Source organism: Pteropus vampyrus, unplaced genomic scaffold, assembly GCF_000151845.1.
Source record: "Pteropus vampyrus isolate Shadow unplaced genomic scaffold, Pvam_2.0 Scaffold348, whole genome shotgun sequence".
NCBI classification, from domain to species: domain Eukaryota; kingdom Metazoa; phylum Chordata; class Mammalia; order Chiroptera; family Pteropodidae; genus Pteropus; species Pteropus vampyrus.
Genome location: NW_011889129.1, coordinates 1,824,177 through 1,836,147, shown reverse-complemented (window position 1 = coordinate 1,836,147; position 11,971 = coordinate 1,824,177). Strand labels below are relative to the sequence as shown.

Genomic DNA, 11,971 nt, shown 5'->3' with positions numbered 1-11,971 from the left:
CCCCGCCCGGCCCGAGTAGGCGGTGCAGCGCGGGGGAGGGGTCCCAGGGGCGTCCCCGCCCCCGGGGCGCGGCCACGCGCAAGCACCCCACGTCATGCGTGTCACGCGTGTCCCGCGGGGCGCACGCGGGGGCTGCACAGCTGGACTTAGGATCCCTCCCTCCCTCCCAGACCGGTGGCTGTGTATCTGGGGGTTCGGTCGGCTCAGGACTCGGCGGCGGCAGCGGGTCACCCTCTATTCCAACCGGGGCCCCGGGGTTAGCCGCGGCTGGTCATTGTTGGAGCACAAAGGGCCTGGCGCCGCGGCGGCCGCCTTTCCCCTGCACCCCCCCACCCCCGCTCCTCTAGTCGAAACCTCCCTCCCAGGCACACTCTCCGGCTTCGGAGTCCAGAAGGGGAGGCAGAGGAGCGGGGGTCAGTTGCCACCCACTCTACCCGGCTGCCGAGGCCGGCGCCCCAGCACAAGGGGCCGAAGCTTGGTCCGTACCTGCCCCACCCCCAGCGGCATGGAGGCGGCACGCTTGGATTTGCGGAGGCTGCGCCACCTGGCGGCTTATATCAAGAACACACCCAGTCCGTCACACACACATATATACACACACCCATCCAACTCGGCGGGGGCCTTACCCGACTCCCCAGCACTGTACCCTAACCTTCGCGAGCCCGCGAGTGCTTCCCAACCTTCCCTCAGAATCATTTGCTAGGACAGCGATCATTGCTTGGAGAGGCAGCCCTTGGCTCCTCAACATCACTGGGGTGAGCCTGTCCAAACCTGCAGTCCAAACCTCCACCAGCCTCACAGCAGACAACATTCCAGTCTTCTCAGGGTCACGAATATTCTCACCCTCTGGCAAACAACACAACCTTAACACCCACACGACCTTTCCCACATTCAGTCTCACATAGCCACAATCACAGTCTCATCTGTCACGTGGTTCCACGTTCCTTCTTTCCATAATCTTTCCAACTCACACAGGCACACTCAATGTCACACGCCTAGTTGTGCCCAAGATCTCACAACTTGCAGTCCTTTACACCCAGTCACAATCTTAAACACATAGTCTCCTAAGCATCTTTCACACGTTGACAGGCTTATTCACAGCCATACAACTTTCTACATATACACACATTTATCAAACATTCTACCACACAGACTTTCCTGTAGGGGTCTCTGTGACCTGGTCAGGTCAGTTGATGCTGGCACCCCTGGGCAAGGACAGCCTCCTTCTCCTTAACCCCTGCAACAGGGCCAGGCCTGAAAGAACTCCCCTGCTCCAGGAAGGAGCATCTCCCCCGCCTTCCAGGCCACAGCCCTGGCTGGCTCTCAGCTCTATTTTTAGCTCTATGGAAAGGGTTGTTTTTCTTTTTCCCTGGAAAGGGAAACATAGCCCAGCCACCCTCAGGCTCACCCCGGACCCCCAGCCTCACAAGAACAGACGGAGCCCCTCTCTCCAGTAGAGACCCCCTCCTCTGGCCTTGCCCTGATCCCAGCCTCCTGGGGCACCAGAAGCCTCCTCCCCTTTCTGGCAGCCTGCCCAGAAGCTCAGGCAGCAGCTGGGCTCAGCGTGTGTAGGGTTGGGGGGTGGGGCAGGGAAAGGCCAAGGGCTGCTGCCCACTCCCTCATTAGGGGGCTGGGGTGGAGGAGGGGGGCTCGCCTCCCTTCTGCACCAGTGGGATAGGCCCACTGGTGCTGACGGGAGGTTTATGCTCCTGCATTTTCTGGGAGAGGGGAACTCCCAGTCTTGCCTGAGTGGGTTTCCTGCTCCTACCTATGGGGGAGGAGCTCCCAGTTCTGCAAGAAGGGGTAGTAGTAGGAAGGGGACCGACGGGAGCTGGGAGCTGGGGCAGCTGCTCCTCAGGCCGGTGGTATGGGGCAGGGGCTGCCGTCCACTGTCATCAAGAACAGCGCCCCTCTCTGACACTTGCGAGGCTGGAGGTACCATGAATGTGTTCAGGAGAAGAAAGGCTAGGAGCCCAGGTAACCCCACCCCAGCCTAACAGTTCTCCGGTCCTCCTGTGCTACCCCAACTCCAGGGGGCGTTGTGTTCCCATTTCTAGGGGAGGGCTTATCATTTATCCATGCGGAGGATGGAATATAGCCCCGCGTTGAACCTCGCCCTGATGCCGGGGTGGGGAAGCACAGCCCACCTGTCTGCGAAACGATCACGTGCTCGGCGCCTGTTTACAACTTAGTCGTCACCTGTGGGCGGCGGGGAAGCTGGAACAGCTGGAGGTGTCCCACCCGGCCTACCCACATCGGCCCTTTCCTCCCACCACCGTCATGTACGCGACAGTAGAGAGCCCTGCCCGCTAGGGGTCCGCGCGGGCCAGGGGCTGCAAAAGTAATCCACTGGGTGCGTCCTTTCCTGAGTGCACATGTGTTCGTGTGTCCCAAGTGCGTGCGTGGGTCTGTGTGCACGCGCGTGTGGGCCCGTCGGTGTTTCCGTGTCGGTTCTCTGTTCAGACACTTTGCCTGCGTCCCGCGGAGTGGAGACCCCTCACCTCATCCCAACCCCCAGCTTCGCCAGACTGCAAAGTTTACTCCGGAGCGGAGATGAGCAGGAGGCTGGAGTTCCTACACCTCTGCGCCCCTACCACTCACCCAGCGCCACCTGCGCCGCTACTCCAGCTCCTGCCTGGCTCCTCCAGCTCCAGCGCGGACACCTCCTCGCCGTAGATCCGCCGGCTCCTAAGCCCGCTCCGGGTTCCAGACTCCCGGCGCCCGCCAGGCCAGGCCTGGTAGAGAGGGGCGGGGCCGCCGAAGGCCGCGCCCCCCGACCCAGGGAAGGGAGTGGTCTGTCCAGCAACCCCCACCCCCGCAACAGCCGACCCAGTACCCTACCCAGCAGAGCCACCGTGGCCCGAGGCTGCCTTCTCGTATTTGATTTAACAGCTTACTGGATTTAGCTTTAGACTTGAGGAAGGGGCGAGCTGCACGTGACCGAGAGCTAAGCTACCTACCTGGCTGCACTAAACAAGCTGGCTATAGGGCTTTTTCTGCCACCGCCCCTGCTTTGGAGAGAGCCAAACCTGGTCCACTCTCGGCCCATTCCCCAGACATAGGGAAAACCCCTGGGAAGCAGACAAAGAAGGCTCGAGTTCCACCGAAACAGACCGGATCCCCCTCAACTCCCCCTATACCTAGGTTTGGGGTTGCCCAAGAACCAGCACCTCGCCCTTCTCTGGAGTAGATGCCTACCTAGGTGAGCAGACCTGCCTGTTCTGCACTCCCCCCACCCCCACCCCCGGCTCCTTGAGCATGACATGATCTCCCTTAGATTCATAAAGTTCCACCCACAGGCACAAACAGGAAGTTGGCTGGTATTGTAGGGAGGCACCTAGGGCTCCCTCCCTCCATGGCACCCAAGGCAGCTTGTGATGCCTACAGGTGTCTGAGCTATATTTACAGCCTGAGCACTTGAGCAGCAGAAGTCCAGTGAGTTTTGACCCTTCTCAAACCCATCCACAGTAAAGAAGCTCTCTCACCACGAAGTGTGACAATGAATCTGAGGACAGGGCTGCAGATTTAGCTGGACCTTGCTTGGCCAGGCCCTTCCTGAACTCTGAGGGAGATTTCTTAACATCCAATTGGACATAGGCAGAGTACTTTGCCTCAACCCACTTTTTGGCTGGGTACAGGGACAGTGGCTGCCAGAGCCCTTACATAGGACCCAAGAATCCCTCACTGCTTTTTAGGCTCCAGGGACTCCTGAAAACATTTTGGGCTCATCTTGATGTGAGGAGTTTAAGACAGGTGTGGAATGGAATGTGTTTCTGTAGGGTGTGGGGCTGGGAGAGCTTTAGCTTCCCTTCCCCCCATCATTCTGGTATGTGCTGTGTGGGGTCTGCTAGGAGGATGGGGCAAAACAGAGAAGTGCGTTTCTATCCCTCTATCCCAGATTCACACAGAGACCTCAAAAAGTTCCCCTGATGGAAACCCCTAAAAGATTTCCTGAGAACAAACCAGGCATTCTGGGGAGAACAGAATGTGGAACCCATGTCTTTATAGGTAGGACTGACCTAGTGGTGTGCATCTGGAAGGCATGGCTGATTTTGTGTTATAGACTCTGGATGAGGCCGAGACCAGCCAGCGGCTGGGAATGATTACTGTGGGATTAGGAGGCCTGGCTCCAGCCAGTCTAGGAGAGATCCCCAAGAAGGGAGGCCCTGGAGGAGCTATACCTCCCCCACTCCCACCCCCAGAGAACAGCTTTGCTCCAGGTCTGTTTCAGGAGACAACTGTAGCCACAGTTTTCACATATAAAAGACCAGAGACCTCAGACCTTTCTATAGGGTCCTAGAAGCCCCCTCTTAGATTGACAGGGAGACCTTGATAAGACAGCCCTACTTCCAGGGAGCGGGGAACCAACCCCAGCCCTTATGAAAGTCTTCTCCTCAGCAGCACCCCCTCCACCAAAACAAAATAATACTGCATTCTCACCATTCTTGCAGGCAAATCCAAAGGGCAAGTAGGACTTCAGGATATCAGAAGAAGTGAGACGAGAAAATGTTATCATTAGGAACATTTCTGACAGGGTCTCTAGGTAACTTTTCCCATCTCCTTCAGGGCTTGTTAAAAATGAAGAATCCTATACCTCTCCTCGAACCTTCAGAATTAGAAATTTCTGTGTGTGTATGAGGATTGGGGCGAGCTGTGCCTAGGTTCTGCTTTTTTAAACATAAGAGAAACGCTGAGAAGGTACAAAGAGGAGGGAGATGGACAAGGGCCAAATAAGAATATGCTGAGCCTGAGTCCACATTGAGAGAGGTCAGAGAGTGGCTCATATCACAGAGGGACAGCTGGTCAGGCAGAGCATAGGCATGTGGCCCAGTGACCCACACCTCTGCCAACGATCACATGGAGATCCTCATGGAAAATAGGGATAAAGAGGCACCATCCTGTCCTCCCCAGGCCAAGAAGCAGTGTAAGGGTGTGTTATGTGTGAAGGCCCTTTAATGCTCCTGCTTCCTTGGGAGGGTACGGGATGGGGGAGGGGACCCATCAACTCTTCAAAATGAGAGAAAAATCCGGTTATAGACTGTAGAGACACCTGGTGGACAAATAAGAAAAAGCACAGAAACAAAGACAATGGAAACATTTTTTTTTTCAATAAAACTAGAAAAGGCTCTACAAAAGTTATAACTGCATCCACTCCAGTGGTCTGAGGCAGCATACTATACAATGTGTCCATGTGGGGGACACTCTGGGCTCACAGCTTTCTTCCATGGCTCTCTGGCCAAGCTTCCACCTTTTGGACCCTGATATTACAGGGCCAAGCACCTAGGATGCAATGGTAGCAAATGCCACCACATAGCAGGCTCCAGGGCGGGGAGCAGAGGAGCTTGGTACTCATGTCACCCTTTGGCTCTGAAAGCCTAGGTTGGAATTTTGGCAAGAAGTCCCCCATTCCCCTCCAGGTTCAGGGGGCCTGACCCCACTGCTTTGAACTCAACTTGCTCATTCCCAGCATAGGGCCTTTGTATTTATGTTACCTTCTACCGGGATCCCTGTTTCTCCATATGTTCACATGGCTCAATAGTAGTTCTTTAGGTCCCAGCTCGAATGTCCTCTGCTCAGAGCCACCATTTCAGACCTTAATCTAAACTAGCCTGTAAGCACTGTCGCATTACTGTTTTATATTTAAAATAGCATTTTTCACTATCTAAAATTATGTTTTGTGTTTACTTGTTCATTAGCTTATCTGTCCCTCCACCAGATTGTATGTTCCATGGAAGCAGGGACCTCATATGTCTTGTCAGTGCTGTATTCTCAGGACCTAGAATGAAGCCTGGCACATAGTAGGTTCTCAAATATGTGCTTAATTCTCTCACTATGGGATCCTGCCCTAGGCTAGGCCCCTCAGACTGAGAAGTGCCCACAGCTCAGGACCAGACTGCAGGAAAGAGGCAGCCTAGCCTAGCAGAGGGCCAAGAAAGAGTCTGTGCCCCAGCCTGTCCTGTCAAGGCTTACTCCAGTGTCTAGCTCTGCATTGCCTTCACTCTAAAGGCTTAGAGGAATCTGGCTGAAAGCAAGTTTTAGAGTTCTGAGGCACAGCTCCCTTTTTACCAGAAGAGGGCTTTTTGACCACAAGTCCATTGTCATCCTTGATCTTCTTGAGCCGGGCCTTGCTCTTTGGTGGTATGGAGAAGGTGAGAGAGCTCTTGTTGAACTCAAGTGGGAAGACACCTACATCTCCATCAAAGCGGTTCTTGGACACCTGTAGATACCGTTTCCCTGGCCCAGTTACCAGCTTCCTGTCCTGCAGGATCAGAACATTGTCTGCTTCCTGGCTTGCCTGAAGACAGGGGGCAGAGGATGAAGGAACAGTGAGTAGACATATGAGAGAAGCAGAAAAGAAGGTTGAGGATACAGGGAGAAGTGGCAAGAATGAGGAAAGGAAAAAGTACTTCCACAATTCATCAAAGCTCTTTGAACTATTGACCACAATGCTGCAACTCACTTGAGTTTTTCAGTTCCTTGACAACCTTGCTGCTGTCCCCGATTTTGTACCCACTATTCCCTCTGTTTGTAACACTTCTCCACAGCTTGCCATTCCACTCAACCCCAGCTTTTCATTGAGGCCTTGGTCTAAATGTCACACTGCATCTGACAGACCATTCTTGATCCCCACAAATATAGAAAGCAACACCATCTTTCCATTTCTGTGTTATTCTCTTCCCCGGCTCCATGTTTGTTCCACTGTGGCATAGTTTTTGCTCCTTGCCCTGTATTCTGTGCCTAGTCCAGGCCTAGCATGTATAGGCACTCAGTGTACCACTGGAAGCTCCATGATTAGGCTGCTCCTGCTGCCCAGAAGGCCCTCCCATTTATTTGATTATTTAACACTTACTGTTGGCCAAACTCAAACCAACCTTTGCTGACACTTCCTCTAGGAAGTCTCCCCAGATATCCCAGGCTGACTCATATGTCTTTTCTCTTTGTTTTCCAAATATCTGTGCTGCCTATCATAGCTTTTATCATACCAAGTTGTAATCACTGTCTGTTTTTCCACTAGAGGATGTGAGCTCCTGGAAGGTGAGGAGGGCAAAGAACCAACTATTATCAGCCTCTGTATTCTTCATGTTATGGCCTGAGCTGCCTCTTCTTGATGGACAGTCAAGATGATTTAAAGCTAAGCTGACTGAGGGCTATCTCGAGTGACTGCCCCCCACTACTTTCCAAAGCTTGGAATCCTCTAAAGGCCACTTACTTTGGCTGAGCCAAAAATGGATGCTGTCTGTAGTTCCTTATCATCATCCTCCTTTCGGGGATGAATGACCAGTGTCACATGGCAACTACTGTCTGTTGCAAACTTCCGAAAGGCCCCAACAATGTAGTCTTGAGCTGCAATCCTGCCCCAACCCCAACAAAGCAAAGAAGTTATCAGACACAGACAAAAGGACAAGAATATACACATACTCTTGATTCATTCACAACTCCACAAAGCACACAACCTCACTCTACTTCCCTCTACCCAAGGACTCACACTTAGGTCCCTGTCCATACTTCCAGCTGCCACATCCCACACATCTATAAAGACAGAAATACACATGGGGTGGGATGTACATGCCCATGTGTCAGAAAACAAGAGAGTACAGTATATATGCCTAGAGGCCAGCTGCCTGAGAAGACATATGTGTGTTCAAATGGGTTCCAGCGAGACAAGAGGATATCACCTGTCTGTGGACAGCTGCTCGTGACCCATCATGAACTGCAGATTGTCGATGACCACATGACAAATGTCATAGACGTAGACCGCATGTTGCATTGTGTCTATTACAGTCCTGGGAAGAGAAAGAGGCAATGAATTCAAGAGTTAATTAGAAGTAGTCTCCAGACCATCCCAGGCAGAAAGCCAGCATCCTGAAAACTCAGTCTCAGTCAGAGGCCTGTTCTCTTGCCCTCCCATTCTTTGAAAAACCCAGGCCTGAGAATATCACCTGATGTTCTGTTGCCCGTGGAAAGTCATGAAATAGAGGGGCAGGTCCTCAAAACGGTCGGCCCACTCATCGTATTTGTCCAGTTGCTCTTCCAGCCGTTCCACAGCGAATTGTGTCAGCATGATCCGGGCTAGTCTCACATTGCTGATCTCAAAGCTACCCCATAGCGTGTTCACCCCCTGGGTACATAAATCCAGGGCATACTCACTGATGAATGTCGTTTTTCCACTGCCCGTTGGCCCTGCAGGGGAGTTGAACACAGACCTGAGTGAGGGAAAAAATTCCTACTCTTGAAACCAAGACATGGAGCAGGGCCTCAAAGTTGGGACGGAAAGCCTCCTTTTCAAAATTTACAGTGGCCGAAATCCACGTGCTTCTATCACCTGATCCTCTGCCCCCACCCCGAGCAGTGATTTCCCAAAGGGTCACCTGTAAAGACTGTCAACTCGCCCTTCCGATGTCCCTTCAAGAGACGACTGAGGTCTGGGAAGCGGCTCCAGCGGACGCCAGCTACCTGCTCCACATTTGACAGTTCTCCTAGTACCTCCTCCCGAAGCTGCCGGAAAGACACAATAGACTTGTGCCAGGCAGGCAGGGCAGAACGTAGAATTCGAGAAAGATTTAGTCCTCGGTTCAGGGCCTCCAGGGGACGGGGCTGCTGGTCCCCAGGCCGTACCAAGGAGCACCGCTTGGGGTTCAGTTTTCGGGCAAACAACTTGGCAGCTTCCCAGGACCGAAGGTCATCCCCCAGCCAAAGCACAATACGTCGGAACTGTTCAAGGTAGGGGAGCAAGGCAGGGGGCAAGCAGGCTATTCCTCGGGGAAGGGCAAGGGTGGGCAGCCCTGTGGATTGGTTCAAGGCCAGGCTGTCCAGCTCACGACTTGTCAGTACCACCTCAACATCTCGACGATTGATCAGTGGTAGTCCGAACAGATTATGGTAGGCACCAGGCCGGGGAATGGTGGTCTCCACATAGTGCACTCCATCCCCTTGGCCTTCAGCCTGTAGGAGCTTCAGGCCTCGTAATCTCAAACTTCCAGGGGAGAACCAAGGGAAGACAAGGCTGCGAGCAGGCCGCAGATACCGCACACTGAAACGCTTGAGTGTGTCATCTGTCACTTTGGTAAGGCCAAACATCACACGAGCCAGCTGGGCCTCCTTCGGCTCAGGCAGCTCCCAGAGAGGTATTGCTCGGTCCCAGATCCTCCGAATCTCCTCACTGTCCTCAGCTTCTGGGACTTCACTAAGCAGAACTCCTTCTCTGTCCCCATCCCTACGCCCCTCCACGCTGGCCTGGAAGTCTTCCCAACTCCCCTCTGCTAGGCTGGTCATGCAGAGAAAGCGGCCTGTGGTCTTGTTAATGAAGAGGCTAAAGGAAGTGGTAGCACTAGTCTGGTCCTTGAGCTGTGAGGCCCCCACAAAGGGGCTCGGTGCCTGGAGGCAGCTGTGGCCATCCTGGAATGGGATCCCATGAGCCCGCAAGTACTGGCGGATTTCAGTTGCAGTTACAGGCAACACTGGTACCTCCAAGGCTGGGAGAGCCTCCTTCCTGTACCTCCTGCGAGGCGGGCCCGGGACCAAGCTCCTGGGCAGGCCCCTCCGACCCATCCACTCCCCACGCAGGGACAACAAGATACGGAGGGGGTACCCACTTCGGAGGAAGACCCACATTCCTAGTCAAATGTTGAAAGTCCCTACTTGAAATACTTTAGGTGCCTGGTTCTAGTGCCTTCAGACCTTAGGAATCCTCCACACAGCATTCTAAGAGCTCACTCTAGGTGGCTTCTGAACTCTCCAAACTTCTTCACATCTCTCTGAATCCTCTTCTGCACCCCCTACGTGGCTACTTCCACCCAAACCAGGCCCATCTATACGACCCTTTCACGTCTCTACCCATCTATCGGGCTCCCTACCTCTCCGATCCTGTTTTACAGTTTCTCCCTTAGCCGACCCACACCGATAAAGTTTCTCAGGATCATCTCTCCACCACTACTGCCCTCCACGGAGTCTTTTCGTCGTCTTCACCTCTACAGCCTTCTGCGTCCTTTCAGTAGTCCCTCTGCTCCAGGTCACCAACTAGTGGCCCTCTTCGCAGCTCCTTCCTTCAAAGGGGACGCGCGCGACACGACTAGAGCGCCACTGTGCGGCTCCCGTCCCTCTCCGCGCCACCTCTCCACTTGCCCGCGTGTCTTTCCCCCGCCCCACTGCCAAGGGCTCCGCCGTTCCGACCCTGGCCACGCGCCACCACTCTTGTCTCACGCCTTTCGCTCGCAACGTGGGTCACTCGCACGCGCCACTCTCCAAAACCTCGGAGTCAAAACTTCCCCTAGCTCTGTGTCCCCGGAACCGGAAACCTGGCCTTAGTCCCGCCCCCTCCCCTCGAGGCTGGGCTCCGCGGTGGGGGAGTTGGAGTCATGACGGCGCGGGGGACTCCGAGCCGCTTCTTGACCAGTGTCCTCCACAACGGGCTAGGTCGCTACGTACAGCAGCTGCAGCGTCTCAGCTTCAGCCTCAGCCGTGACGCGCCCTCATCCCGCGGCGCCAGGTGAGCCGGGCGAAAGGTGCGGGGGGTGCGACTCCGGGCAGAGGTCGCCCTGGGTCTGGAGTCACCGCGCTCACCCTTCTCGGGTCCTTCAGGGAATTCGTGGAACGGGAGGTGGCCAACTTCGCCCGACGGAACCCAGGGGTCGTAATATACGTGAATCCGCGGCCGTGCTGTGTGCCCAGAGTCGTGGCCGAATACCGTGAGTAGGCGGGAGCTGGAGGGTGGCCTCGCGGGTGGCTCGGCCCACTTCCTTCCCCTGGTCTGACACCTGACCGGCCCGCTTCCTCTTATTCCCACCTTCCTTCGGCCAGTTAACGGGGCTGTGCGTGAGGAGAGCATCAACTGCAAGTCGGTCGAGGAGATCACGACTTTGGTGCAGAAGTTGGCGAACCAGTCGGGCTTGGACGTAATTCGCATCCGCAAGCCCTTCCACACAGACAGCCCTAGCATCCAGGGCCAGTGGCACCCCTTCACCAACAAACCAACAACGTGGGGCGGGCTGCGCCCCCGAGAGGTTCAGGATCCTGCCCCAGCCCAGGTGCAAGCGCCGTGAAGAGTTGCTCCAACTGCAGTTCCAGTGGAGGCGGTTCTTCCTCTTTTGGTTCAGGGAATTCCAAGCCCAGGCAAACAAATGGAGCCCACGGAAGGGGAATTTGATACCGAGGCTTTTGCTTGGGATAAAGAATCAATGCCTGTTTCTTTTTTGTGCCCACTGCGAGGGTCAGTGATTTTGTGTCTAATTTTATCCAGTTGACATTATTGAAATCCGAGAGTGTTGCAAGATTTTACAAGGGTCTTCATTTCTGAAATCCAAATTGATAGTAGTGATCTCAGATCACAGTGAGGGATTTTGAGGCCGGTTTCTGAAAAATCCTATTGTCCTTGATGTCCTATTTCTGCAACCATTGAGCTAGAGAGAGCTAGCACTTTATACTCTGCTGTGAGCCTGGCATTGGGCTAGGCACTTTATAGCTGTGTAAATGTTTGTGTACAGATTAGAAAACTGAGGTTAATAAACTTGCCCATGGACACACTTGAGGTCTTACTTCAAAATATGTGCATTTTAAAATATAACCCCATTTTTCATTATAAAACCAGAAGCAGAACATACAGTAACCCTTCAGGATGGTTAATATCAAAGACCATATGATTAATCTAGGCCTGACCCTTGGAGAGAGTGAAATGGGCAGCATCTTCTAGGCTTAACCAAAAAAAAAAAAAAAAGGGATGGGGGAGGGATGGTGAGGAAAAGAGGAAGTAAAAACCTAGAAACTGTTGCATGAATTCTTGAATTGTTGTAGTGCTCTTATCCCCATGATCAGTGAATAGTGAGAGCCTTAATAAAGGCCTGTGTACCCTTTATTATTGCCCAGGGCAACCCGTATAGAAGCTGAGGATCCCAATTTCCTCTACAAATGGTTTTTATGGGGAGCAGAGCCAACCCTGCGGCACCTTTACCATAGGCACAGAAGCCTGTCCCCTGGT

At 53.8% G+C, this 11,971-nt stretch overlaps 3 protein-coding genes across 8 annotated transcripts in view; 1 reads left to right on the top strand and 2 right to left on the bottom strand.

The window, feature by feature from the left end:
• The window catches only part of LZTS2 (leucine zipper tumor suppressor 2), a 10,216-nt gene extending 7,463 nt beyond the window's left edge, over positions 1-2,753 (bottom strand). Inside the window, exon 1 of the mRNA XM_011378862.2 lies at positions 2,602-2,753. The gene's annotated coding sequence lies outside the window, so the exon portion shown is untranslated. The remainder of the gene's footprint in view (positions 1-2,601) is intronic.
• A 2,331-nt stretch (positions 2,754-5,084) lies between these two features.
• TWNK (twinkle mtDNA helicase) lies at positions 5,085-10,682 on the bottom strand. Of its 6 annotated transcripts, none has more exons than XM_023522544.1 (6): positions 10,561-10,682; positions 8,370-8,496; positions 7,941-8,181; positions 7,677-7,784; positions 7,211-7,352; positions 5,085-6,295 (listed from the first exon to the last, which is right to left on the bottom strand). In XM_023522544.1, the coding sequence occupies exons 3-6, from the start codon at positions 8,060-8,062 to the stop codon at positions 5,996-5,998; spliced, it is 672 nt and encodes a 223-aa protein (XP_023378312.1). In that variant the 5' UTR covers positions 8,063-8,181; positions 8,370-8,496; positions 10,561-10,682; the 3' UTR covers positions 5,085-5,995. The 6 variants fall into 6 exon arrangements, with proteins under 6 accessions (XP_023378312.1, XP_023378311.1, XP_023378313.1 ...); XM_023522543.1 differs by lacking the exon at positions 10,561-10,682 and adding an exon at positions 9,855-10,304; XM_023522545.1 differs by lacking the exon at positions 8,370-8,496 and having other exon boundaries at positions 10,561-10,671.
• On the top strand, positions 10,290-11,524 carry MRPL43 (mitochondrial ribosomal protein L43). The gene is made up of 3 exons (XM_011378856.2): positions 10,290-10,486; positions 10,579-10,685; positions 10,798-11,524. The coding sequence occupies exons 1-3, from the start codon at positions 10,356-10,358 to the stop codon at positions 11,037-11,039; spliced, it is 480 nt and encodes a 159-aa protein (XP_011377158.1). The 5' UTR covers positions 10,290-10,355; the 3' UTR covers positions 11,040-11,524.
• The last annotated feature ends 447 nt before the right edge of the window (positions 11,525-11,971 follow it).

Excerpts from the sequence above, each read along its gene's own strand:
- TWNK (XM_011378854.2), bottom strand. The coding sequence starts at position 9,612 with ATGTGGGTCTTCCTCCGAAGTGGGTACCCCCTCCGTATCTTGTTGTCC. Across the intron at positions 8,182-8,369 it reads CGAGTTGACAGTCTTTACAG|GGCCAACGGGCAGTGGAAAA; the intron begins GTGACCCTTTGG and ends ACTCCCCTGCAG. Across the intron at positions 6,296-7,210 it reads CCATTTTTGGCTCAGCCAAA|GCAAGCCAGGAAGCAGACAA; the intron begins GTAAGTGGCCTT and ends CCCTGTCTTCAG.
- MRPL43 (XM_011378856.2), top strand. The coding sequence starts at position 10,356 with ATGACGGCGCGGGGGACTCCGAGCCGCTTCTTGACCAGTGTCCTCCAC. Across the intron at positions 10,487-10,578 it reads CCCTCATCCCGCGGCGCCAG|GGAATTCGTGGAACGGGAGG; the intron begins GTGAGCCGGGCG and ends CGGGTCCTTCAG. Across the intron at positions 10,686-10,797 it reads CAGAGTCGTGGCCGAATACC|TTAACGGGGCTGTGCGTGAG; the intron begins GTGAGTAGGCGG and ends TCCTTCGGCCAG.